The sequence below is a fragment of the Myxocyprinus asiaticus genome, chromosome 12 (genome assembly GCF_019703515.2).
Source record: "Myxocyprinus asiaticus isolate MX2 ecotype Aquarium Trade chromosome 12, UBuf_Myxa_2, whole genome shotgun sequence".
Taxonomy (NCBI): Eukaryota; Metazoa; Chordata; class Actinopteri; order Cypriniformes; family Catostomidae; genus Myxocyprinus; species Myxocyprinus asiaticus.
Genome location: NC_059355.1, coordinates 84,900 through 112,685, shown reverse-complemented (window position 1 = coordinate 112,685; position 27,786 = coordinate 84,900). Strand labels below are relative to the sequence as shown.

The window sequence follows — 27,786 nt, the reverse complement described above, 5'->3', positions numbered from 1 at the left end:
CAGACAGACAGGAATGTACCTTAGGGGAGACCACTTTGATAAGCTCGTTCAGGAAACGGAACTTCCCCACCTCATTATGGAACCTTTTCCCACAGTTTTTCACACACGTTTCTAGAACCTTAGTACACAAATGCACAGGCCACACAGTCAATACTTTCTTATTAAACAGGAAGAACAGGTAGATCAGCACCAAAAGTTGTCTGTATCATTCATAGAACCTGCAGCACAATTCTTTCAATGAAATTCCCAGCATTCTTACTTTCAGAGTGGTTTTCCCATATGGCAAGAATTCAAAGCATTATGAAAGTGAGTTGCTAAATGCATGAATATGTCCTTTCTGCCATCCAGAGACACCGATGGGCTGCTGCTTCCAGACACTTGGTGGTCAGTTAAAAATGATCAGGGATCAGTTGCAACATGTGACTTTGATCCCGTTAACACCTGGTATTAAGATCTGTTTCAGGTGATCTTATCACCAGTGGACACACTAAATACAGATGTAAAAATGTTTTGTGAACGGTTCACTTAACCACATTCGGAGGTGTACCAGGGGCGTCTCTAGGATTTCAAAACTTCAGGGGCTGAGGCCAAAACATTTGGGGCTAAGAGTATCCACGCATTAAAATTATAAGCCATTAATGTATAGAAAATAAACATGCAAACCAAAACATACAAAGATGTGCAAAATTAATGAAAAAATTAACAAGAGCATGTCTATATTTTGTTTTCCACATTCAAGGGGTTTTTCAATTTCCTTTCTTCATTCACTCATATTATATAGGGGGGTTTGGTGGCATGCTCCCCCTTGAGTTTTTTTTTTTTTTTACAGTGTGATTCTGGTTACTTTTGGAGCAGTATTTTTTAATTTTTAAAGCATCTCTAGATAGACTAGGATTCACATGTTGTTGTCAAAGATTCTCATAGTGACCTTCAAAAAAAGTAACCAGATGTAACAATCAGAAGTGGAAAATAATGAATTACAACTACTCTTGTTACAGTATCTGAGTACATTTTACAAGCATGGAAAACATTGTTTAAACCCTTTACAATAAAGATCTGTAAAGTTATTTGGATTTGTACAAAATTATCTTTAAAATACAGTGTCCTGAAAAAGTGATGTTTCTTTTTTTGCTGAGTTATATATATATATATATATATTCCAAATAATAATAATAGTATTTGTTATGAAGAAATAGTAGTCTGAACATGTTTAAAAACTTTGAAACTACAACATACACATTTTATATTAAAATATCACATTACTGTTAAAGCTGTAAAATCGTGATCCATTTTAGTAGGCGTGATGTGTAATTTGAAAAACTTAACCTCTCTTTTCGTCCTCAGCGCTGTTTGTAATGTTGGGTTAGGTTATGGGTCCCATAAATGTTATCATCTGCACCGTGATGTCTAGGGAAGTCCTGTTTCACTTGTGTAAGCAATTCGCTCTGTGTTATCCTTTATTCCAGTTTGACACGTGGGTGCTCCAAGAATGGAGTAGAATGAAGCAGGGCAGATAATTTCACGTGCACAATCGGTACTGTGATGGCTTACGCCATGCCACGCTCACGCAAAAAACAAAATTTAATCACGCAGCTCAAATGCGCCTTTCAGATGGGAAGCATACTTTGCCCATATAACGCGCCGAATGCAAGATAAATATAATTGAATCCACTCAACAACACCTGGGCAGTTGTTCTGAAAGACACATCTGACGTTTGGTTTTCGCGGGAGTTCTGAACAGAAAACATTTGGGGCTAGACCAGAATCATTCTGCCCTAGCGACGCCTCTGTACGTGATCAAACTGCAACGTGCAATAACACATATCATGTGAAGCAAACACATTTGAAGCACAGTTATTACAGGTACTCAACTAAAATAACTTAGAATTCTGCTCAAGGGACAGTGTGCCAATTTTTTCACATTTTATCATTATGCAGTAACACACTGACGTAGCGAGTGAGGTATGACATAATAAACAGGAGACGCATTTTACTGCCAGTTGTAAATGGTGACGTCCTGCTTGACCTCTTGTGATCAGATCACCTGAGATGGATCTTAATCCCAGGTGTATACAGGGCCTAATCTGCAAAAAGGTGTGAATGTCAACTAACACTAAAAGTTAAAGCAATAAACACCTAAAACTATGATTTTATAATAAATAATGTCCAATCGTTGACAACAGACTAAAGATTCAATCCCACCCAGTGAAAAAGCCCTGAATGCTGATCTTACCGTGAGCGCCTGTAAGGCCTCCCACTCCTGAGGGGACTGAATCTTGTGAGCCAGAAGCCTGGTGGCCAACTGTGGACTGAAGACACAATGAATTCAAAAGAAGACATGAAAACAAAACTGTAAGACGGGGTCCTTGAACATTTACATGTAGGAGGATTATTTACAAGAGCATGCTATTTTAATGTTCCTAAATTTGTTTGAGCCTATCTGGTTAATTGGGAGCTTTAAGAGGCTGGATTACACACATGAAGATGTCAAAGCTGCAGGCTCGAGTTTGTGATTATAAATTACTCAACATCATTTACACTTTTATATACATCACTTAGATGAGGCATCTTTGAGTAATTTTAACCTGTTAAACATCTCTAGGACTGATTCATTGTGCTTGCTTAAGAGAAATTGAAATTTTTAAGGGCATGTAGGTTTACAAACAATTGAAATGTGAACGTACCCTTCAGGTTCATTGCTGAGTTGGTCACAGAACAGTTGAATACTCTCCCAGTCAGTCTCTCGGTTTAAAGGGTTAGTAGCTTTGTCTACAGGTAACACAGAACAGTTAAGAAGAAAAGTCAGTATATAGTGAGAAAAAGCTCAAACCTGTCAATTGAGATTATAGATGATCATAACTAATCAACGGTCATAAGATTTAAATTATTTGATTTTTAGCAACAACTCAAACTTTTGTAGACACACCTACCATGACCTCCAAAGTTGTTAATCAATGGTAAAGTGTTATTTCAACTTAAAAAAAAAAAAAAAAAAGATCGGTGGTGCACCTGTCACAAAATTTTAAGGCCGATAACAAGATTTTTTTTAACACTGTGATCAGCCGATACCAATCCAATCACCGATATTTATTTTTAAAGTGCCCCTTGCCACACTTTTACAAGATATATGCTGCAGTTATTTGTTAAAGCTGAGGCTGCAGTGGGCCTACCATCTGTGTGCCTCAGCAGACCAGGCGATGTTTTTACAGTCTCCAACTGTCCAGTTTTGGTGAATCCTGTGCCCACTGCAGCCTCAGTTTCCTGTTCTTGGCTGATAGAAGTGGGACCCGACGTGGTCTTCAGATGTTGTAGTCTGTCCGCCTCAAGGTTCGACATGTTGTGCATTCAGAGATGATATTCTTCTCACAATTGTACAGAGCGGTTATCTGAGTTACCGTAGACTTTGTCAGTTCAAACCAGTCTGGCCATTCTCTGTTGACCTCTCTCATCAACAAGGCGTTTCCATCCGCAGAACTGCCGCTCACTGGATGTTTTTTGTTTTTGGCACCATTCGGAGTAAATTCTAGAGACTGTTGTGAGTGAAAATCCCAGAAATACTCAAACCAGCCCATCTGGCACTGACAATCATGCCACGGTCCAAATCACTGAGATCACATTTTTCCCCATTCTGAAGGTTGATGTGAACATTAACTGAAGCTCCTGACCCGTATCTGCATGATTTTATGCACTGCAGCCACATGATTGGCTGATTAGATAATCGCATGAATAAGTAGATGTACAGGTGCTCCTTATAAAGTGGTCACTCAGGGTGTGTGTGTGTGTGTGTGTACATATATATACTATATTGCCAAAAGTATTCGCTCACCCATCCAAATAATTGAATTCAGGTGTTCCAATCACTTCCATGGCCATAGGTGTATAAAATGAAGCACCTAGGCATGCAGACTGCTTCTACAAACATTTGTGAAAGAATGGGCCGCTCTCAGGAGCTCAGTGAATTCCAGCGTGGTAATGTGATAGGATGCCACCTGTGCAACAAGTCCAGTCGTGAAATTTCCTCGCTACTAAATATTCCACAGTCAACTGTCAGTGGTATTATAACAAAGTGGAAGCGATTGGGAATGACAGCAACTCAGCCACGAAGTGGTAGGCCACGTAAAATGACAGAGCGGGGTCAGCGGATGCTGAGGCGCATAGTGCGCAGAGGTCGCCAACTTTCTGCAGAGTCAATCGCTACAGACCTCCAAAGTTCATGTGGCCTTCAGATTAGCTCAAGAACAGTGCGTAGAGAGCATCATGGAATGGGTTTCCATGGCCGAGCAGCTGCATCCAAGCCATACATCACCAAGTGCAATGCAAAGCGTCGGATGCAGTGGTGTAAAGCACGCCGCCACTGGACTCTAGAGCAGTGGAGACGCGTTCTCTGGAGTGACGAATCACGCTTCTCCATCTGGCAATCTGATGGACGAGTCTGGGTTTGGCGGTTGCCAGGAGAACGGTACTTGTCTGACTGCATTGTGCCAACTGTGAAGTTTGTTGGAGGGGGGATTATGGTGTGGGGTTGTTTTTCAGGAGCTGGGCTTGGCCCCTTAGTTCCAGTGAAAGGAACTCTGAATGCTTCAGCATACCAAGAGATTTTGGACAATTCCATGCTCCCAACTTTGTGGGAACAGTTTGGGGATGGCCCCTTCCTGTTCCAACATGACTGCGCACCAGTGCACAAAGCAAGGTCCATAAAGACATGGATGAGCGAGTTTGGTGTGGAAGAACTTGACTGGCCTGCACAGAGTCCTGACCTCAACCCGATAGAGCACCTTTGGGATGAATTAGAGCGAAGACTGCGAGCCAGGCCTTCTCATCCAACATCAGTGTCTGACCTCACAAATGCGCTTCTGGAAGAATGGTCAAAAATTCCCATAAACACACTCCTAAACCTTGTGAAAAACCTTCCCAGAAGAGTTGAAGCTGTTATAGCTGCAAAGGGTGGGCCGATGTCATATTAAACCCTATGGATTAAGAATGGGATGTCACATAAGTTCATATGCGTCTAAAGGCAGATGAGCGAATACTTTCGGCAATATAGTGTGTGTATATATATATATATATATATATATATATATATATATATAAATATAAATATAAATATATTATTATTATTATTATTCTTTTTTTTTATTGGGATGATAGGAAATAGTAAATATTTCATCGTCACCAATGGATGTTATGCTTTAGTTTTGCAATCGTGATGTTTCTACAGAAGACAAAACAGACTTGTGTTCAGTATTTTGGGCTAAATATCACTACACACCAGACACTGGACATTTGAGTGTGTTAATAAGAAAACTAATTTGTGATTTCAGTTTGCTTTACTAAATTAAAATGTGTATTGTAAGAATAAATTCATTGTCATGTGATGTCAGTGTCATTGTCTCTTTCAGATTGAATGTGAGAGCTGCAGTGGCTGGTAACACTGGCGATATGTGATCCAGGCAAATATAGAGGCTTTTTCATTTGTCCAGTGTGCTGAGGCCATGTTTTAATAAACTATTTTCTGGGACACTTCCTAATCTTGTGTTTCATTTCATTTCATGTTTCCAATAAGAGCCACGTTCATTGTGACTGCTTCTTCAATTATCAGGCTAAAACCCATCATATCGCTTCAGAAAATATGGATAAAACCACAAGAGTCATGTGGATCACCTTTATGGAACATTTATGTCCTTTTTGGTGCATGGAAGTGTTGGACCCCATTGATTTGCATTGTATGGATATTCTGACATCATATCTTCTTCAAAACATTTTTGTTTGTGTTCCGCAGAAAAACAAATGTCATACGAGACCGAGACAGCATAAGGGTGAGTAAATGATGAGAGAATTATAATTTTTGGGTGAACTATTCCTTTAAAGACAAAAAGGTCACACTTTATATTAGGTGGCTTTAACTACCATGTACTAACATTAAATACATACAGACTATGTATTTACTGTGTAACTACATGTTGTTCTGCAAAATTCCCACATTTGCTGCTACTGAGGTTGAGGTATGGGTAGGTTTAGGAGTAAGGGTAGGTTTAGGATAAGGGGCTAGTGTTAGGTTTTGGGGTAAGGGTTGGGTTAGGGGTAAAGTTAACAGTGTAACTTCAAATGTAATTAAATGCAAGTATTTTAAATTAATTACAATGCAACAATATGTAAATAATAAGTACATTGTATCAAATGGTTAAGTATATATTGGTTAAGGACAGCTAATATAAAGTGGGTCCGACAAAAACATTAAGGAATGATTTTCAATGAAGCTGTTTCCTAGGGACTTAGAGACATTTAAGACATTACAGAATGATTTTCTGTAAAGCTGCTTTAAACTGCATTTATTGTGAAAAGCACTATAAACAAAACAGACTGAACATAAAAAGGAAATATGGCCCCTTTAAGGAAGTAGATTTATAAATCCTCCACTGAGTTGAGCTGCACGGTAAGTGAACAGTCTGTAAACAGAATTACACTACAGAGACATAAAACACATTTACTGTCATTAAACATCTTAATTCAAGATCTTATTGATCATTTGAGCCTGTTTTCTTACAGAGACTCCTCCCATCTTACAGAGAGATAGACAACTACTTTCCAACGCATTACAGGAGAGATCACATTCAAACCACAGCAAACACACTAAAACAAAACGTGTCAGAAACAGCAAACACACTAAAATACAACGTGTCAGAAACTTGATCATATCAGCGTTAGCATGCTAACTCCACTGTCAACAACCCCACGATGCACTTCATCTGCGCCCAATAAAGCGCTTCCGTCAAGCGTCAGTCCCGACCAGTGCGTGAACATCTTATCCAAAGTGTCACATCTGAGTGTAACAAATCTGAAGTTAAAATGTGTTTGACTTACTGATACGGGACTCTAAACTCTGCTCGTCAGGCGGAGCCGCCATCTTCAAACAAGATCACGAGATCCAAATCTCGCGAGATTCTCATCTGCTTCTGACAAAAAACTCTTCCGCATATGATTCTCCTGCGCATCCGAGATATATCAATCTGCAGAGCCATACGTCACAGCAGGGGCGGAGCTAATGGAGCCACAGTAGTTTCCTGCCGGAGGTTAGGGGCGGAGCTAATGGAGTCACAGCAGTTTCCGGACGGAGGATGGGGCGGAGCTAATGGAGCCACAGCAGTTTCCGGACCGATTGCGCCACCTACAGTTTTGAAGTGTAATTTCTTCTGTTTGCTTTATTAGATTTAAAACATGCTGTTTTCACATCGATTTCCATTTGAAGACTATCTTAAATATTTAACACTTTTCAGTAAGGTTCCATTTGTTAACATTAGTTAATGCAGTATCATAAATGAACAATGAACAATATTTTTAACCATTATTGATTAATCTTGGTAATGTAAATGGACAAACACACAATTGTTCTTTTTTAGTTCGTAGTGCATGAACTAATGTTAACATATACAACTTTTAATTTCAAAAATATATTGGTAAATGTTCAAATTAATATTAAACAAGATTAACAATTGCTAAAAATGTATTGCTCATTGTTATTCATGTTTACAAATTAAGTAAACTAATGTTAACAAATGGAACCTTCATGTTCATGATGTTACAAATAGTACTTAAGAAAGGAACAAAGCTTGGGCATTTAATGTCACATGTTTAATCATATCAAATTAAAAATAAACAATTTCAAAGCCTGGCAAAATGTTCATTGAACAATTAGAAAACTAATAAGAAATGTTAATATTGATAAAATAGAACTAAATAAATAATTTAACAACTTGTAAACAACAACAATATTTTAACAGAAACACTCAAACTTTACACAACACTTAAAACTTAAAACTCATCAAAAGAACAACTGACTCTTAGGCCCATTATCATGTAATTCCAGGAAACAAATCTCCATGTCATCCCTGAAAAGAAAATTAAATGTGAAGGTCTCTCTGGAAAGTTCTGGTTCTTCAAAAAGATTGTGGATGGCCTTCCTTGTCCTGTTCTTCCATCTGTAGGAAACGAGGCTCTTCACCTGAACTGCTGTTTATTCCCATACAGCCACAGCTGTTTTGAGGTCTTTAATTATTGGTAGCTCCTTCATTAGAGAAGAGTAAAGAATTATTACATTTTTGGTTTTAATATTTGCAACACCTATACATACAGTATATATATATATATATATATATATATATATATACAGTGGTGTGAAAAAGTGTTTGCCCCCTTCCTGATTTCTTATTTTTTTGCATGTTTGTCACACTTAAATGTTTCAGATCATCAAACAAGTTTAAATATTAGTCAAAGATAACACAAGTAAACACAAAATGCAGTTTTTAAATGAAGGTTGTTATTATTAAGGGAAAACAAAATCCAAACCTACATGGCCCTGTGTGAAAAAGTGATTGCCCCCTACACCTAATAACTGGTTGGGCCACCCTTAGCAGCAACAACTGCAATCAAGCGTTTGCGATAACTTGCAATGAGTCTTTTACAGCGCTGTGGAGGAATTTTGGCCCACTCATCTTTGCAGAATTGTTGTAATTCAGCCACATTGGAGGGTTTTCGAGCATGAACTGCCTTTTGAAGGTCATGCCACAGCATCTCAATAGGATTCAGGTCAGGACTTTGACTAGGCCACTCCAAAGTGTTCATTTTGTTTTTCTTCAGCCATTCAGAGGTGGACTTGCTGGTGTGTTTTGGATCATTGTCCTGCTGCAGAACCCAAGTTCGCTTCAGCTTGAGGTCACGAACAGATGGCCGGACATTCTCCTTCAGGATTTTTTGGTAGACAGCAGAATTCATGGTTCCATTTATCACAGCAAGTCTTCCAGGTCCTGAAGCAGCAAAACAGCCCCAGACCATCACACTACCACCACCATATTTTACTGTTGGTATGATGTTCTTTTTCTGAAATGCGGTGTTACTTTTACGCCAGATGTAATGGGACACACACCTTCCAAAAAGTTCAACTTTTGTCTCGTCAGTCCACAGAGTATTTTCCCAAAAGTCTTGGGGATCATCAAGATGTTTTCTGGCAAAATTGAGACGAGCCTTAATGTTCTTTTTGCTCAGCAGTGGTTTTCGTCTTGGAACTCTGCCATGCAGGCCATTTTTGCCCAGTCTCTTTCTTATGGTGGAGTCATGAACACTGACCTTAACCGAGTCAAGTGAGGCCTACAGTTCTTTGGATGTTGTTGTGGGGTCTTTTGTGACCTCTTGGATGAGTCGTTGCTGCGCTCTTGGGGTAATTTTGGTCGGCCGGCCACTCCTGGGAAGGTTCACCACTGTTCCATGTTTTCACCATTTGTGGATAATGGCTCTCACTGTGGTTCTCTGGAGTCCCAAAGCTTTAGAAATGGCTTTATAACCTTTTCCAGACTGATAGATCTCAATTACTTTCTTTCTCATTTGTTTCTGAATTTCTTTGGATCTCGGCATGATGTCTAGCTTTTGAAGATCTTTTGGTCTACTTCACTTTGTCAGGCAGGTCCTATTTAAGTGATTTCTTGATTGAGAACAGGTGTGGCAGTAATCAGGCCTGGGTGTGGCTAGAGAAATTGAACTCAGGTGTGATAAACCACAGTTATGTTTTAACAGGTGGGGCAAACACTTTTTCACACAGGGCAATGTAGGTTTGGATTTTGTTTTCCCTTAATAACAACCTTCATTTAAAAACTGCATTTTGTGTTTACTTGTGTTATCTTTGACTAATATTTAAACTTGTTTGATGATCTGAAACATTTAAGTGTGACAAACATGCAAAAAAAATAAGAAATCAGGAAGGGGGCAAACATTTTTTCACACCACTGTATATATATATATATATATATATATATATATATATATATATATATATATATATATACATTATCTCACAGAAGTGAGTACACCCCTCACATTTTAGTAAATACTTTATTATATCTTTTCATGTGACAACACTGAAGAAATGACACTTTGCTACAATGTAAAGTAGTGAGTGTACAGCTTGTATTACAGTGTAAATTTGCTGTCCCCTCAAAATAACTCAACACACAGCCATTAATGTCTAAATCGCTGGCAACAAAAGTGAGTACACCCCTAAGTGAAAATGTCCAAATTGGGCACAATTAGCCATTTTCCCTCCCCAGTGTCATGTGATTCGTTAGTGTTACAAGGTCTCAGGTGTGAATGGGGAGCAGGTGTGTTACATTTGGTGTTATCGCTCTCACTCTCTCATACTGGTCACCGGAAGTTCAACATGGCACCTCATGGCAAAGAACTCTCTGAGGATCTGAAAAAAAGAACTGTTGCTCTACATAAAGATGGCCTAGGCTATAAGAAGATTGCCAAGACCCTGAAACTGAGCTGCAGCATGGTGGCCAAGACCATATAGCGGTTTAACAGGACAGGTTCCACTCAGAACAGGCCTCGCCATGGTCGACCAAAGAAGTTGAGTGCACGTGCTCAGCGTCATATCCAGAGGATGTCTTTGGGAAACAGACATATGAGTGCTGCCAACATTGCTGCAGAGGTTGAAGGGGGGGGTCAGCCTGTCAGTGCTCAGACCATACGCCACACACTGCATCAAATTGGTCTGCATGGCTGTCGTCCCAGAAGGAAGCCTCTTCTAAAGATGATGCACAAGAAAGCCTGCAAACAGTTTGCTGAAGACAAGCAGACTAAGGACATGGATTACTGGAACCACGTCCTGTGGTCTGATGAGACCAAGATAAACTTATTTGGTTCAGATGGTGTCAATCGTGTGTGGCAGCAACCAGGTGAGGAGCACAAAGACAAGTGTGTCTTGCCTACAGTCAAGCATGGTGGTGGGAGTGTCATGGTCTGGGGCTGCATGAGTGCTGCCGGCACTGGGGAGCTACAGTTCATTAAGGGAACCATGAATGCCAACATGTGCTGTGACATACTGAAGCAGAGCATGATCCCCTCCCTTCGGAGACTGGGCCGCAGGGCAGTATTCCAACATGATAACGACCCAAAACACACCTCCAAGACCACAACTGCCTTGCTAAAGAAGCTGAGGGTAAAGGTGATGGACTGGCCAAGCATGTCTCCAGACCTAAACCCTATTGAGCATCTGTGGGGCATCCTCAAACGGAAGGTGGAGGAGCGCAAGGTCTCTAACATCCACCAACTCCGTGATGTCGTCATGGAGGAGTGGAAGAGGACTCCAGTGGCAACCTGTGAAGCTCTGGTGAACTCCATGCCCAAGAGGGTTAAGGCAGTGCTGGAAAATAATGGTGGCCACACAAAATATTGACACTTTGGGCCCAATTTGAACATTTTCACTTAGGGGTGTACTCACTTTTGTTGCCAGCGGTTTAGACATTAATGGCTGTGTGTTGAGTTATTTTGAGGGGACAGCAAATTTACACTGTAATACAAGCTGTACACTCACTACTTTACATTGTAGCAAAGTGTCATTTCTTCAGTGTTGTCACATGAAAAGATATAATAAAATATTTACTAAAATGTGAGGGGTGTACTCACTTCTGTGAGATACTGTATATATGTGTGTGTGTGTGTGTGTGTGTGTGAGATATATACTGTATATATCCATATATATGTATATGTCTATATTTGACACATACTGTACCTCATTGCTGCTGGGAGTGCCTTGTTTTCCTCTTGGAAGTGACTCCTGAACAAACGCTTCTATCCTGAAACATATATTTTTGGTTCATTTAGAATTGTCGTTCAGGGGGTGGTTAGTGTGGTCTGGATTAAATGTACTATGGAAATATGTGTTTACAATATGGTATATGCCAGGTTAAACATGATCCATGCTCCAGCAGTTGAGCTAAAGAGCTCCTGCATTTCAACCAGTAGAGATAGAGAAAGGATGATAGTGATGACAATGTTTTGGGTTCCCAAGAAATGCATAACTTTATAAGTCAATAGATTGAATGCACTGTAAGTTGTTTTCAATAAAAGCATCTGCCAATTGAATAAATGTTAAAGCATGTGTCCTTATTCTTTCTTTCAACAAATACTTATAAAGCACACCATCTCTGACCACTGGTGTGGGCACTGTTGCACTGGTGGTTGATGGTGTGTCTCTGACCGCTGGCGTAGGCACTGTTGCACTGGTGGTTGATGGTGGGTCTCCGACCGCTGGCGTAGGCGCTGTTGCACTGGTGGTTGATGGTGTGTCTCTAACCACTGGCGTGGGAACTGTTGCACTGGTAGTTGATGATGTGTCTCTGACTGCTGGTGTGGGCACTGTTGCACTGGTGGTTGGTAGCATTTTGGATGAAGTGCGATGCTGTTTATGTTTACGAACGTGAATGATTTTCAAAATCGTCTCTCCTTAAAACTGTAGTTGCTCAGTACAGACAGTGGTAATTGAGTGATGCTCTACAGCACAAGCCACATCTGTGAAAAGTAAATATAAATAAGTGTGCTACATATATTGACAAACAACCCAAGGTGTTTATATATCCATGGACAACTGCCTTGGAGTGGCTTTGGAGATGTAATTTTAATTTGTCCAGTCTTGTCTGCTTGCATGACTTGCCATGCAAAAAGGGCAGTGAAAATTGCTGCAACAGGTTTTGCATTGCTGCAACTGAGGTAATGTTTGACCTCTCCGAATCATCTCTACAAGGGAAAACAACACGCTTTGCTCAATTTCGGGAACTTTGAAAATTCAACACAATACTTACAGCGCTCAAGAATATTGGTAGGTTACCATAAACTCACAAATCATAGGCCTAAATAAAACAAAACAAAAGGGAACAACCCATTTAAATTCAGAAATATAAAAAAAAAAAAAAAAAAAAAAAAAAAAGAAGAAAAAAAAAGTTTCAGTGACTTTATCGGAATGCCTATTTACAAAACACAATCCGAAGGGTAATCGAAATGTAACAGAAAAATATTTGATTTATTGAAGTATGTCAAAAAAAATTCAAGCTTCAATAAGAATAACGAGAAACACACCTACAGATTGAGTAGTAAGCAGGTAAAAACTAAGCATTAATATATAGATTCATTGTTCACCAAATAATGATAGATTTATTAAGATATCACAAAGACAACAATTCACCATGTTCTCTGCCATGATCAGCTGTGTTGAACGTCCGGCCTGATACTGCTGGACTGAGACTACTGTGACGTATGGCTCTGTGGCTCTGCAGATGGATAATACTGGTGCATCCTCCCTCAAGTGTCCTTGGTAAGCTTCTATGGTATGAATATAGTATCAAAATTATTCACAAATGCTTAGAAACTTAGCCATCAATTTGATAAATGTCATACATGCATCTTACTACCCACACACAAATGCCTTTCAACTTGTGTCTGTGAAATTCAGAATTAAATGAATGTGCAGTGATTTGTACAAATAGAGACATATTTGCGAATACAAATGTTTGTATAAATGTTACACAATTTGTGTGTCTAACCAAAGGAAGACATTCCAAATTAAACACAAAATGGCCTTGTGAAGCACTGAACGTGCATTTGTGGATCAAGTGACACGCGTGCATTCATTGACATGTTTTTGTGTCTATTCTGTTTTATTCATTGGAATTTTGAGACTTTTGTTTCACTGCTTTTTCTTTCTTTTTTTTTGTAATTAAGATTTTTATTGATTCATATGCATATGACAGTGGAAGAAACTCAACACATATATAAAGAATCAAAATTTTACATTTAAACCCTACTAATACAATCCCACCCTGACCCCTAACGAACACCCCTGTGGTCCCACATAACACACACACAATCCAAAAAAAATAAAATTATATATATATATACATACATATACACAAATAAATAAATAAAATAATAATAAACATACATGATTAAACTAAACTACACTCTCCACATCCCCTCCCCGAGAGTCCCCCCAAAAAACTAAATATTTGCCCCATTTTTTAACAAATAAGTCCCTAAACCCCAGCCTTCTACTTACCGCCTCTTCAATTGCAGCTACCTTCCCCATTTCCACACACCACTCCGAAAAAGAGGGTGCTCCACTTGACTTCCAACCCCTTAAAATTACTTGCCTGCCGATCACGAGACTGGTCATAACCCGATTTTTTATGTGATTATCCCCTAAATGCATGACCACCCCATCACCCAAAATAAAGAGTCTGGGACAAAGCAAAACCTGAGTGTTCAAAACATCACACAAATACCTCTGAACCCTCAACCAAAACTCCTGGATCTTAACACACCCCCAAAAGACATGGGCAGTGTCTCAAACTTCTGACTGGCATCACCAGCAAGTGGGTGTGTCTTTAAGACCAATCCTATATAATCTAGAGGGGGTCCAATAAAATCTATGTAAAATCTTAAATTGCATAAGGCGAACCCTTGCATCTCTAGATACAGACTTGACATTTTTAAGAATCTTAGTCCACACTCCATCCTCCAATACCAAATTCAAATCTTTTTCCCATAATCTCTTGAGAGAAGTTAAAGCTCCATCCCCAAGACTCTGAATTAGTAGGGAGTAATACACTGATGCTTCATGGCCTTTTCCAAAAGCAGCAATCACCTCTCCCAAAGCACCTGCCGCTTTAGGGGGGTGCGTGCCACTCCCAAAAATAGTGCAGAGTAGGTGGCGAAGCTGTAAATACTTATAAAACTGAGATCTGGGAATGCCAAAATGTTGAACCAAATTTTCAAAAAGTCTCAATACACCACCCTCATATAGGTCACCAAGTGCATTAACCCCCCTCACAATCCAATCTGACCAACAAAAAGGGGACTTATTAATACATAGTTTAGGGTTCAGCCATATGCTCGAGGCTGCGTTTAAATAAATATCCAAATTAAACACTCTGAACACTTTTGTCCATATCGAGTGCAAATGCAAAATAACAGGGTGCGACTTAACCTCTCCGGTTAGTTGATCGAAAGGCTTTGCAGTAGCGAGATAGGGGCAAGAACTTCCTTTTCAATACAAAACCAGGGAGGGGCTCTTTCGGGTGGAAGCAACCAATGAGCCAAATGTCTAAGACCGAACGCATAATAATGAAACAAAGGCCTAGCCCACCTTTGTCAATTGGCCTATGTAACTTATTGAAATTTAACCTGGGGTGCTTACCATTACAAATGAAGGACTTCGCTATGCTATCAAATTGCTTGAAATAAGAGAGGGGGACATCTACAGGGAGAGACTGAAGCAGGTAGTTGAATTTTGGAATACAATTCATTTTAATAACATTAACCTTCCCAATCATCGATAAATGTAATGAAGCCCACCTGCCCACATCGCTCGAAAACCTTTTTATTAAAGGGTCAAAATTAACTCTTAACTAAATCAGACCAATTTGCTGGGAATAAAATCCCCAAATACTTAATGCCCTGTTTGGGCCACTGGAAGGCGCCCGGCTGGAAAGCCGTTTCTGGGCAGTACGCTGTCAGTGCTAAAGCTTCGGATTTAGACCAATTGACTTTGTATCCTGAGAACTTGGAAAAGGAATTAATACTTCTGTGGAGGCAAGGCATAGATCTAGAAGCTTATGCGCCACAACTCCCGTTGTCACCCCTGGAAAATCATCCTCCTTTCTTATAGCGGCTACTAATGGTTCCAGGGCAAGACAGAACAATAATGGGGAAAGAGGGCAACCCTGACGAGTGCCCCTATTCAGAGTAAAATAATCAGAAATTAATCCATTTGTTTGTACCACTGCTACAGGGTGTTTATAAAGTAACTTAATCCAACCAATAAATGTACTCCCGAACCCATACATTTCCAAAATCTTAAAAAGATAATCCCATTCTACCATATCAAATGCCTTTTCAGTGTCAAGTGAGATGGCAGCGACCAGAGATTGTTCATTCGCCACTGACCACATAATATTGATGAGATGCCTGATGTTATCAGAAGAGCTACGGCCTCGAATAAACCCCACCTGATCTATATGTATAAGTGATGTCATAACTTTACTTAATCGATTAGCCAGAATTTTGGACAATATTTTTACATCTAGTTGGATCAGAGAAATTGGATGGTAACTTTTACACTCGCTTGGATCTTTGTCCTTTTTAAGAATCAGACTGATCCGGGCTTGTGTCATGGTTGGAGGAAGTTTTCCCTTCTTTAATGATTCAGTATAAACTTCTAACAAAAGTGGAGCCAGTTCTGTAGCATAGGATCTAAAAAATTCTGCGGCAAAACCATCTGGCCCCGGAGCCTTGCCAGTAGGTAGGGACTTAATTACCTCATCAAGCTCCTCCAAGGTTATCTCAGAATCAAGAGAGTTTTTTTGCTCAATCGTCAGTTTAGGAAGATCTAATGGTTCCACAAAGTTTCTAATATCTTCATCAGTAGATGAAGGCGTGGAACTATAAAGATCAATATAGAATTCTTTAAAGGCATTATTAATATCAATGGCTGAGGTAAATATTTCACCACAAGCAGATTTCACTGAGGGAATGATAGAAAGAGACTCTCTCTGCTTTATGTATCTAGCCAAAAGCTTCCCTGCTTTTTCACCCGACTCAAAGTATGACTGTCTTGCCCTGAATAACCAAAACTCCACTTTCCGAGACAAAATAGTATTATATCTATATTTCAATCGGGTCAGTTCTCTGAGGCCATCAGCTGACATACGGCGCTTCAGCTCTGCCTAGGCACTTTTAATATTTCCTTCCAACTCCACAAGTTCTCGTGCTTTGGATTTTTTGATGAATGGGGCATACTGTATGATCTGACCCCTAAGAACTTCCTTAAGTGCCTCCCAAGCCACGCCCACAGAGGATACTGGGGACCAGTTGGTCTCCATATAAAAACATTTGTTGGAAATCAGGATTTTGCAGAAGGGATACATTAAAGTGCCAACTATATGATTTCTTTTTCTCCGAATGTGGCAACACCTCTAAACTCACCAGGGCGTGATCTGAGACGAAAATGTTTCCATTTGAGCAATCAACAACAGATGAAATTAGGGATTTGGATATAAAAAAAAAAAAAAATCTATTCTAGAATAAATCTTATGGACTGATGAAAAAAATGTATAGTCCCTACCGGATGGGTTCAAAAGTCTCCAAATATCCGAAAGACCAAGATTTTTACACATCTTGTGAAGCGTCAGTGTTGCTCTAGGATGTTTACACACTTTTGCTTCACTATGATCAAGGACTGAATCCATCAAAAGATTAAAGTCTCCTCCCAATATTATATCATGAGGGGTGCCAGCGGCTTGCAATATCCCTTCAAGATCTATAAAAAAGTCCTGATCATCAGCGTTAGGTGTGTAAATATTAGCCAAAATCAGACTTTGCCCTTGAATTTCAGCTAAAACAATAATTACTCTCCCTAATTTATCTTTAGTCTGTTTGAGACATTTGAATTATAGATGTTTATTTACCAATGTAATGACTCCCTTGCTCTTACTTGAGCCAGCACTAAAGAAAACACATTTTTTAGCTTCCTGCGGGAAGAGATGTGTTTCTTGAAGAAACACTATATCATATTTCTTATGTTTAAGAAAATAAATAACCTTCCTTCTTTTTATGGAGTGCCCCAACCCATTCACATTCCATGTGGAGAGAGACAGTACACTCATATTAACAACTGACATATTGATATAATAAAAAAAAATATTGTGTGTGAAAAACAAAATTATACAGACCACATTCCCCATTAGTGAAACAATCAACCCCCGAACACAACAAACAGAAAAAAGAAAAACGTGCGCATTAACCCCGTGCACGAAAGTGCCAACCGGCGACAATCCCTCTAAACTCAAAAGGTCCATGAACGCCTATGAGAGCCCCCGTGACAACTTTGCCATCAGATTGCTCGAGTCTGGTGCTTCTGTACAAATTTTGTGAGACAGAATTACATAACAGAAAATAATCTATAAAACAAACTCCAGCCAATAGGCAAAATAAACACAAAGAATGTGTAGATTCATTCACAAAACTGTCTCGAAGGTGTGTTCCTCCACAAAATAAACTCCAGCTGCTAGTGGAACCAGCACACACACACACACACACAAAAAAGCCATTCAGTTTCCTTGGACAGTCAAACAAATGTTCAGTGAGCCGTTCATGAGTGCAGCAGCTGACCTAATCCCTCCAATGACCTGCAAAAAATACTCCACAAAACAAACTCCAGCCAATAAGAGGCATAAGCACAAGGAACACGCAGTTTCATCCACAACTGTCCCGAAGGAGTGTCATTCCCCAAAACAAACTCCAGCCGCTAGGCGGAGCCAGCACAAAAAGAAATAAAAAAGGTGCCTAGCTTCCTCGGACAGTCAAGTGAATGTTCAGTGAGTCAAGCTCACTTGGGAGCAATGTGAGAAACACACTATGACTTCCTCAGTCCTTTGATTTTATGAAAGACATCGCTTGTTGTGGGCATGTAAATATTTTGCATCCATCCTTAGTATCTATTCTCAATTTCGCTGGGAACATCAGTGCAAAGTGATCCTCCGTCGATGCAAGAGTTTCTTGAAGGAGTGTTACTACACAAAACAAACTCCAGCCGCTAGGCGGAACCAACACAAAAAGAAACAAAAAGGCACCCAGCTTCCTCAGACAGTCAAGTGTATGTACAGCGAGACGAGCTCACATGGGGGCAATGTGAGAAACACCAAATGGCTTACTCACCCCATTGTCTCTATGAAAGGCAATGCTTGCTGTGGGCATGTAAATATTTTGTGGCCATCCTTAGGATCTATTCTCAATTTTTCCAGAAAGATCAGTGCAAAAGCTATCTTCCATTGATGTAAGAGTTTCTTGCATTCCTTGAATCGATCATGTTTCTCTCTTGTCGAATTCGCAAAGTCCAGGAACAAGAAAATGTTGTAGTTCTTCCAATAAAGCATTGCTTTACTCCTTGCCTCGCATAACTCAAGATCTTTATCGGATGATCTCAGAAATTTGGCCAGAATTGATCGGGGCCTGTCTCCTTCATCGGATCTCTGAGCCAGAACTCTGTGAGCTCGCTCGATTTTCAGCTTATGGCCTGTTATGTTGAGCAGACTCAGAAAGAGCTCGTCCAGGAATTCCACCATATCTCGGTTTTCCTCATGCTCAGGAATTCCAACAATTCGGACGTTGTTTCAATGATTATGATTCTCAAGGTCTTCCAACTTTTCCCAAACGCGTTCCAAATCTGCTTTGGATGCTAGTGGATTTGCAACTAATTCCCTCTCCGATGACTCCAGATAATCGATCCATTCTCAACGTCCCCGATTCTTGTAACGAACTCAGTGAATTTCCTCTCCATCGCAGTAATCGATCGACGTATTACAGCAAGATTGTGACAAGGAGGAAGGCAGGGCCAGGCCGTGACTACGCATACCTGGCCCCCAATCGGACTAATCAGCCGATCGCATGCCCTAAGCAGCCGAGGAGAGGGATAAGTGCAGTGGGATGTGGCAGTTCGTGAGAGAGAGGCACACACAGCTGCCGTGTGTGCGTTTGTGTTGTGTCTTTTTGTTTTATTAAATATTATTTTGACCGTTCAGCCGGTTCCCGACTCCTCCTTTCCCATTTTAACCTTGTTACAAAGATCCTCCAAGTCCCCCATGACCTTTGCCAGCATTACAGACATGCTGGACAGCTGACGTTGAATTTCTCCTGCCGCACCGTCCAAATTGAGTCCCTGGTCTGCGACACTGTCTGGGGTATCAGCTTGAGCATGTAAGTGTCTTTTAATATCTCCAGAGCCTGAGGATTTTGAATTCTTTGACATGTTGACTTCATAGAACAGTTATGTAGCAGGGTGCATCGAATCTCACCGGTTTATGACATAAAAAAGAATAAAAACTAGCAAAGTGCACATAGCTCGCCGTTCACACATCCGACCCCAGCATGGCACCACGCGACTCCCCCTAGAGCAACACTGATGCTTCACAGGATGTGAAAAAATCTTGGTCTTATAGATATTTGGAGACTTTTGAACCCATCTGGTAGGGACTATATATATTTTTTCATCAGTCCATAAGATTTACTCTAGAATAGTTTTTTTATATATCTAAGTCCCTCATTTCACCTGTTGTTGATTGCTCAATTGGAAACATTTTAGTCTCAGATCATGCCCTGGTGTATAGAGGTGTTGCAACATACAGAGAAAAAGAAATCATATGGTTGGTGCTTTAATGTATCCCTTTTGCAAAATCCTGAATTCCAACAAATGTTTAAAATCAGTCGCACCAAAATACCACCAGCACATTAGTTTCAACACACGAGGGGACCGGGTTTTGGACCATTGCTACTCTCCCTTCCGGGATGGCTACAAATCCCTCCCCCGCCCACCATTTGGCAAATCGGACCACTCTTCCATTCTGCTTCTGCCCACTTACAGGCAGAAATTGAAACAGGAAGCACCCACCCTCAGAACGATCCAGTGCTGGTCGGACCAATCAGATTCTACGCTACAAGACTGTTTTGATCACACGGACTGGGAGATGTTCCGGTCCGCCTCTGATGACGACATCGAGCTTTATGCTGATAGCGTAATGTGTTTCATCAGAACGTGCGTAGAGGACGTGGTTCCAACCATAACAATACGGATCTATCCGAATCAGAAACCTTGGATTAATAGTGATGTTTGCATGGCACTTAATGTGCGGACCTCCGCTTTTAATTCCGGGAACGCGGAGGAGCATAAACAAGCCAGTTATGCCCTCCGAAAAACTATCAGAACTGCAAAACGCCAGTACAGGAGCAGGATTGAAGGACAGTTTAACACCACCAACTCTAGAAGCATGTGGCAGGGAATTAACATCATCACGGACTTTAAAGGGAATAAAAACTCTGCCATGAACACCGCTGCCTCTCTCCCGGATGAGCTAAATACTTTTTATGCTCGTTTCGAGGGAAATAACACCGCGCTCGCGGAGAGAGCTCTCGTGGCTGAAGCTACAGAGGTTAGTTCACTCTCTGTTGCGGATGTAACCCGATCCTTCCAACGGGTGAATATCCGCAAAGCCACAGGCCCAGATGGCATTCCGGGCCGCGTCATCAGAGCGTGCGCGAACCAGCTGGCTGGTGTTTTTACTGACATTTTCAACCTTTCCCTCTCTTTGTCTGTAGTCCCCACATGCTTTAAAACATCCACCATTGTGCCTGTTCCAAAACAATCAAAAATAACTTGCTTAAATGACTGGCGTCCTGTTGCTCTGACCCCCATCATCAACAAATGCTTTGAGAGACTAATCAGAGATTACATCTGCTCTGTGCTGCCTCTCTCTCTTGACCCGCTGCAGTTTGCTTACTGCAACAACCGCTCCACTGATGATGCCATTGCATCAACAATACACACTGCTCTCTCCCACCTGGAAAAAAAGAACACTTATGTGAGAATGTTGTTTGTAGACTACAGCTCAGCATTCAACACCATAGTGCCCTCCAAGCTAGATGAGAAACTCCGGGCTCTGGTCTTAAACAGCTCGCTGTGCAGTTGGATCCTGGACTTCCTGTCAGGCAGACGCCAGGTGGTTAGAATAGGCAGCAACATCTCCTCCTCACTGACCCTCAACACTGGAGCCCCGCAGGGCTGTGTTCTCAGCCCACTCCTGTATTCCCTGTACACACATGACTGTGTGGCAACACATAGCTCACATCCTCACACGGTTCTGCACCTGCACTGTAGAGAGCATTCTGACTGGCTGCATCTCTGCCTGGTACGGCAATAGCACCGCCCACAACCGCAAAGCACTGCAAAGGGTGGTGCGAACTGCCAGACACATCATCGGAGGTGAGCTTTCCTCCCTCCAGGAAATATATACAAGGCGGTGTGTGAAAAAAACTCGGAGGATCATCAGAGACTCCAGCCACCCGAGCCATGGGCTGTTCTCACTGCTACCATCAGGTAGGCGGTATCGCAGCATCAGGACCCGCACCAGCCGACTCCATGATAGCTTCTTCCCCCAAGCAATCAGACTTCTGAACTCTTGATCTCCCACGATCAATATACATCAGCACTGCACTTTATTACTCTTACTCTTATATCTCACACCGGACTGTCATAAATTATATTATTATTATATTATATTCTCTCTTAACAACTGACTATCAACCGACACCCTGAATGTCAATACAGTACAATACTGTACATTCTATATATACTATATATACTTTTTTATATATTTTTATTTTTTATTTTTATTGAATAATGTGTATCTATATAGTGCGTATTGTATACTGTACAGTGTATGTTATTATTTGTGTATTGTTGAGTGTAATTATGTGTATATCAGATGTTTAAATTGTGTTGTGTTAATTTGATGTTATGGTAAACTGGCACTGTCTCATCACTGTCACGACTGCTATGTTGATCGGAACTGCACCCAAGAATTTCACACACCATTGCACTTGTGTATATGGCTGTGTGACAATAAAATGATATGATCTGATTTGAAATGCTAAAGGCTGAAATTAATGTCTATATGGAGACCAACTGGTCCACAGTATCCTCTGTGGCCATGGCTTGGGAGGCACTTCAGGCGGTTCTAAGGGGCTGGATCATACAGTATACCTCATTCACCAAAAAATCCAAAGCACAAGAACTCATGGAATTCGAAGGGAATATTAAAAGTGCTGAGGCAGAGGAGTCGTGTGGCACCATGCAAGGTTTGGATGTGTGAACGGTGAGCTTTCCGCACTTTGCTAGTTTTAATACTTTTGTGTCATAAACCGCTGAGACTCGATACACCCTTATTCTTAACTGTTCCAGGAAGACAATATGTCAAAGAATTCAAAATCCTCAGGCTCTGGAGACATTAAAAGAAACTTACATGCTCAAGCTGAAGCCCCCGAGAAGCAGGCGCAAGCCCTGGAGTCGATTTGGCTGGTGAGGTGAAGGAAATTCGGCGACAATTGATGAACGTGTCAGCAATGCTGATGAAGGTTGTTGCTGACTTGGAGGAGCTTGCTGTAATACGTTGATCGATCACTGCCATGGAGACGAAATTCACTGAGATGGTTACAAGAGTGGCAGATGTTGAGAAACGGGTCAATTATCTGGGGTCATCGGAGAGGGAATTAGCTGCTAATCCGCTAGCAACCAAGGGGGACTTGTAGCGTGTTTGGGAAAAGTTGGAAGATATGGTGAATTGTAACCGGCGGAATAATGTCCGAATTGTTGGAATTCCTGAGTGAGCAGAGGGTCAGAATATGGTGGAATTTCTGGACGGGCTCTTTCCGAATCTGCATGACATAACAGGCCATAAGCTGGATATCGAGCGAGCTCATAGAGTTCTGGCTCTGCGATCCGCTGAGGGAGACAGGCCTCGATCAATTCTGGCCAAATTTCTGAGATCATCCGATAAAGATCTCATGTTATGCAAGGCGAGGAGTAAAGGAAGGCTTTCTTGGAAGAACCACAATATTTTCTTATTCCCAGACTTTGCTAATTTGACAAGAGAGAAACGTGATCAATTCAAGGAATGCAAGAAACTCTTACATCAATGGAAGGTCATTTTTGCATTGATGTTCCCGGCCAAATTGAGAATAGATGCTAAGGATGGCCGCAAAGTATTTACATGTCCCCAACAAGCATTGTCCTTCATAAAGTCAGTGGATTGAGTTAGTCATTTTGTGATACATTGCAGCCGAGTGGGCCTGACTCACTGAACATTAATTTGACCGTCCGGGGAAATTGGATGCCTTTTATTTCTTTTTGTGCTGGTTCCGCCTAGTGGCTGGAGTTTGTTTTGTGTAGTAACAGTCCTTCGGGACAGTGTAGTGGATGAATCTGCACGTTCTTTGTGCTTATGCCTCCTATTGGCTGGAGTTTGTTTTATAGGTTGTGTAATTCTGTCTCACAAAATTTGTATAGAAGCACCGGACTTCAGCAATCCAATGGTAAAGTTGTCGCGGGGGCTCTCGTAGGTGTGCATGGACTGTTTGAGGGATGGACGCCAGTTGGCACTGTCGTGCGTGGGGTTAATGCGCAAGTTTTTCTTTTTTCTGTTTTCTTTTTTTGTGCTGGGGGATGTTCGGGGTTTGATTGTTGCACTAATGTTGGAATGTGGTCATTTTGACACACAATCTATTTTTTTCTAATATGTCAAAATGTCAAATGTTAATATGAGTGGATTGTCTCTCTCCATGTGGAATGTGAATGGGTTGGAGCACCCCATAAAATGAAGGAAGGTTATTTCTTAAACATAAGAAATATGATATAGTGTTTCTTCAAGAAACGCATCTTTCCCCACAGGAAGCTGAAAAATTAGGGAAGATATGGGGTGGACATGTTTTCTTTAGTGCTGGCTTAAGAGCAGAGGAGTCATTACATTGATAAGTAAGCATCTAAATTTCAACTGTCTCAAACAGATTAAAGACAAGTTAGAAAGAGTCATTATTGTTTTAGCAGAAATTCAGGGGGAAAGGTTGATTTTTGCTAATATTTATGCACCTAATGCTGATGATCAGGGCTTTTTTATAGATCTTGAGGGGATATTGCAAGCCGCTGGCACCATTCATGATACAATATTGGGAAGAGACTTTAATCTTTTGATGGACTCAGTCCTTGATCATAGTGAAGCAAAAGTGTGTAAGCCCCCTAGAGCAACAGTGACGCTTCACAGAATGTATAAAAATCTTGGTCTTACAAATATTTGGAGACTTTTGAACCCATCTGGTAGGGACTATACATTTTTTCATCAGTCCATAAGATTTATTCTAGCATAGATTTTTTTATATCTAAGTCCCTCATTTCATCTATTGTTGATTGCTCAATTGGAAACATCTTAGTCTCAGATCACACCCTGGTGAGTTTAGAGGTGTTGCCACGTACGGAGAAAAAGAAATCATATAGTTGATGCTTTAATGTATCCCTTTTGCAAAATCCTGAATTTCAACAAATGTTAAAGGCTGAAATCAATGTTTATATGGAGACCAGCTGGTCCTCAGTATCCTCTGTGGGCATGGCTTGGTAGGCACTTAAGGCGGTTCTTAGGGGTCGGATCATACAGTATGCCTCATTCATCAAAAAATCCAAAGCACGAGAACTCGTGGAGTTGGAAGTGAATATTAAAAGTGCTGAGGCAGAGCTGAAGCGGCGAGTGTCGTCTGATAGCCTCAGAGAATTGACCCAATTGAAATACACATATAATACTATTTTGTCATGGAAGGTGGAGTTTTGGCTATTCAGGGCAAGACAGTCATACTTTTAATTAAGGCCTTGCCCACAGACAAGGCTCCGGGGCCAGATGGCTTTGCCGCTGAATTCATCTTATTCTACAGAACTGGCTCCACTTTTGTTAGAAGTTTATACGGAATCATTAAAGAATGGAAAGCTTCTGCCAACCATGACACAAGCCCGGATCAGTCTCAGATCAGATTCTTAAAAAGGACAAAGATCCAAGCGAGTGTAAGAGTTACCGTCCAATCTCCCTGATCCAGCTAGACGTAAAAATATGATCAAAAATTTTGGCTAACCGATTAAGTAAAGCAATGACATCTCTTATACATATAGATCAGGTGGGGTTTATACACACATTTTCTTGTGTGTGTATGTGCTCATGTGTGACCACAGGGGTGTTTGTTGAGGGTCGGGTGGGGTTGGGGAAAGGGTGGTAGTGAGAGTTAAATGTTGATTGTGTGTATATATGTTTTGCTTTTATGTGTTAGATGTATGAATCAATAAAAATGTTAATCATAATAAAAAAAAAAAAAAGATTGAAGTAGCCGACTCTAATGCTGACCTGGTACAAAAGTGTTGGAATCCTATTAGCTAGAAAGTTACTGACATGTCACACAAACGTATTGTCACCAGGACTTACACTCTAAAATGGCCCTTTTTTGCCTTTTACAATGTGACAGGACATTATCCTTGGTTATATATGAGAAAATTTTAGACAAACCTTTGATTCTTTCTGCTGATCTCAATTTGAATTGGCGCTGGTAAACTTTGCATGCCAAGTGACCTTGTGAATAAACCATGCCCTGCCTAATAGTACATCTGTTAAATGAGACCACCATCTATTGGTAGCTGCTTTTATTATTCACAAAGTTACGTGTGGTTGTTTAAATACATGTGTGTGGATCGTGCAAGGCAAAACCAGCGGGAAGGAAGTCTCAAACTTCAAATTAATGAACCAGAAAACACACAAAAAGATGTCAATGAATGCACGCATGTCACTTGATCCACAAATGCACATTCGATACTTCACAAGACCATTTTGTGTTTCATTTTAAACATCTTCATTTGGTTGCATCCACAAACTGTGATTTATTTGTACAAAAGGGAACATTTAAATTCACAAATATGTCTGTATTTGGACAAATAGCTGCACATTCATTTAATAATAAATTTCACAGACACAGGTTGAAAGGAATTTGTGTGTGGATAGTAAGATGCATGTATGACATTTATCAAATTGATGGATGTGTTTACACATTTGTGAATCATTTTGATACTATATTCATCCCATAAACTCCTCTGTGCCCGCATTGTTCATGATGGAGGACTTTGATCAGTTTCCAGGTCATGGGTTTTAGGACGGAGGAGCGAGGAAACGAGGATGTAGGCCTGGTTCGGGTTGGTTTACTACCATACTAATATTACTAGCTCTGCCATAGACAGATATAGCAGAAGTAGTAAGAGTAGTATGATAGTATACCTTTCCAAACACGGCTGTAGTAATGGGTAGTGATTTCTGAACCAATGGGGCTTTCATTACAAATGTATTGAAAATGTGTTCATTACTCGAAGTTTTTGTACAAGGTTCAATTTATTTCCATCTGGTGGTCAAAAACATTAAGCGTTTCTAGTAAGCTGCTGTGGCTGACAGCTTTGAAAGGAGATGAGAGAAAGTGGCTGCAGTCAGACGAGGAGTGAAATAAGTGCTGCCGAGTCTCTTGAGGTGACAGCAGCATTTTTAGCTCTGGAGGGACTGTCTGAGGTTAGGCTACAATTAATCAAATGCGAGATGGTAGCTGAGATATCTGAGACACACAGTTTAATCAGAGAGGTGGGAGCAGGTTCAAGTTGACAGGAAGTAGAGTTAGGCTTCATAATTAGTTCACTTACAGCAGGAGTAGAAGGAGTAAAGGTGGACAGAAAATAATAATAGCAGCAGTAGCGACATAGACCCAATGTGAGAAGTATGTAGAGTATAATTTGTGATAGACAAATAGATAGACTTTAATTTGTCTGTGAAGAACAGAAGAAAGCTATGCACAAGCTCATCAGAGCCAGAGACATCATGTTCTGGGGGCTTAATCTGATTGTTTACGGTTGCAAATAGTGCTTTAGGTCTGCATCTAGAGTTTTTAATAGAGGAAGTGAGATAGGAGGAGCATCCCGATAGTTAAGCAGGTGCTCTGCGTAAGCCAAAGAGTGAACAGTAAGTCCAGTTTTCTTATACAACCTTTCAAGGCGACAACCTTCAGCTTTAATAGCCCAGAGCTCAGAGTGAACCAGGGTGAAACACGAACCAGACTAGTCTTAAAGGAATGTTCCATATTCAATACAAGTTCAGCTCAATCGACAGCATTTGTGGCATAATGTTGATTACCACAACATTTTTATTTTGGTTAAGTGCTTTTGTAAAGACACCTCCACTTAAAAGGGCACCTTTACATTTGTGAATGAAAGGGGCACAGGCTTGCACCCCTGTAGCCCCCGTTCTGTGCACGTCAGTGAAGCCAGATGTGCAAATAAATAATATATGACCCCTAGAGTGAGTTGTGAAGTTAACATGCTGTATAAGGTTGAAACATTCAAATACAGACATCAGTTCGTTAGCTTGAGCAGTATTGTCATGTACATTGACATCACCTATAACAATAACAGATGAGACTTAAACTGTTAAAGAGTCACTTAAACTAATCCAACTATGACAGTCACACTAAGTAAGACAGAAGGAAAAAGCATAATTTTGGATGCTTGTAACAGTAAAT

At 40.6% G+C, this 27,786-nt stretch overlaps 1 protein-coding gene across 1 annotated transcript in view; it reads right to left on the bottom strand.

Annotated features, from left to right (window-relative positions):
• Nucleotides 1-6,982, bottom strand: part of gga1 (golgi-associated, gamma adaptin ear containing, ARF binding protein 1) — a 32,795-nt gene extending 25,813 nt beyond the window's left edge. The window contains exons 1-4 of the mRNA XM_051712577.1: nucleotides 6,862-6,982; nucleotides 2,685-2,769; nucleotides 2,234-2,309; nucleotides 20-118 (exon numbers count right to left, since the gene is read on the bottom strand). Of these exons, the coding sequence (XP_051568537.1) occupies nucleotides 20-118; nucleotides 2,234-2,309; nucleotides 2,685-2,769; nucleotides 6,862-6,904 (303 nt within the window). The 5' untranslated portion in view covers nucleotides 6,905-6,982. The remainder of the gene's footprint in view (nucleotides 1-19; nucleotides 119-2,233; nucleotides 2,310-2,684; nucleotides 2,770-6,861) is intronic.
• Between the last annotated feature and the right edge of the window lie 20,804 nt (nucleotides 6,983-27,786).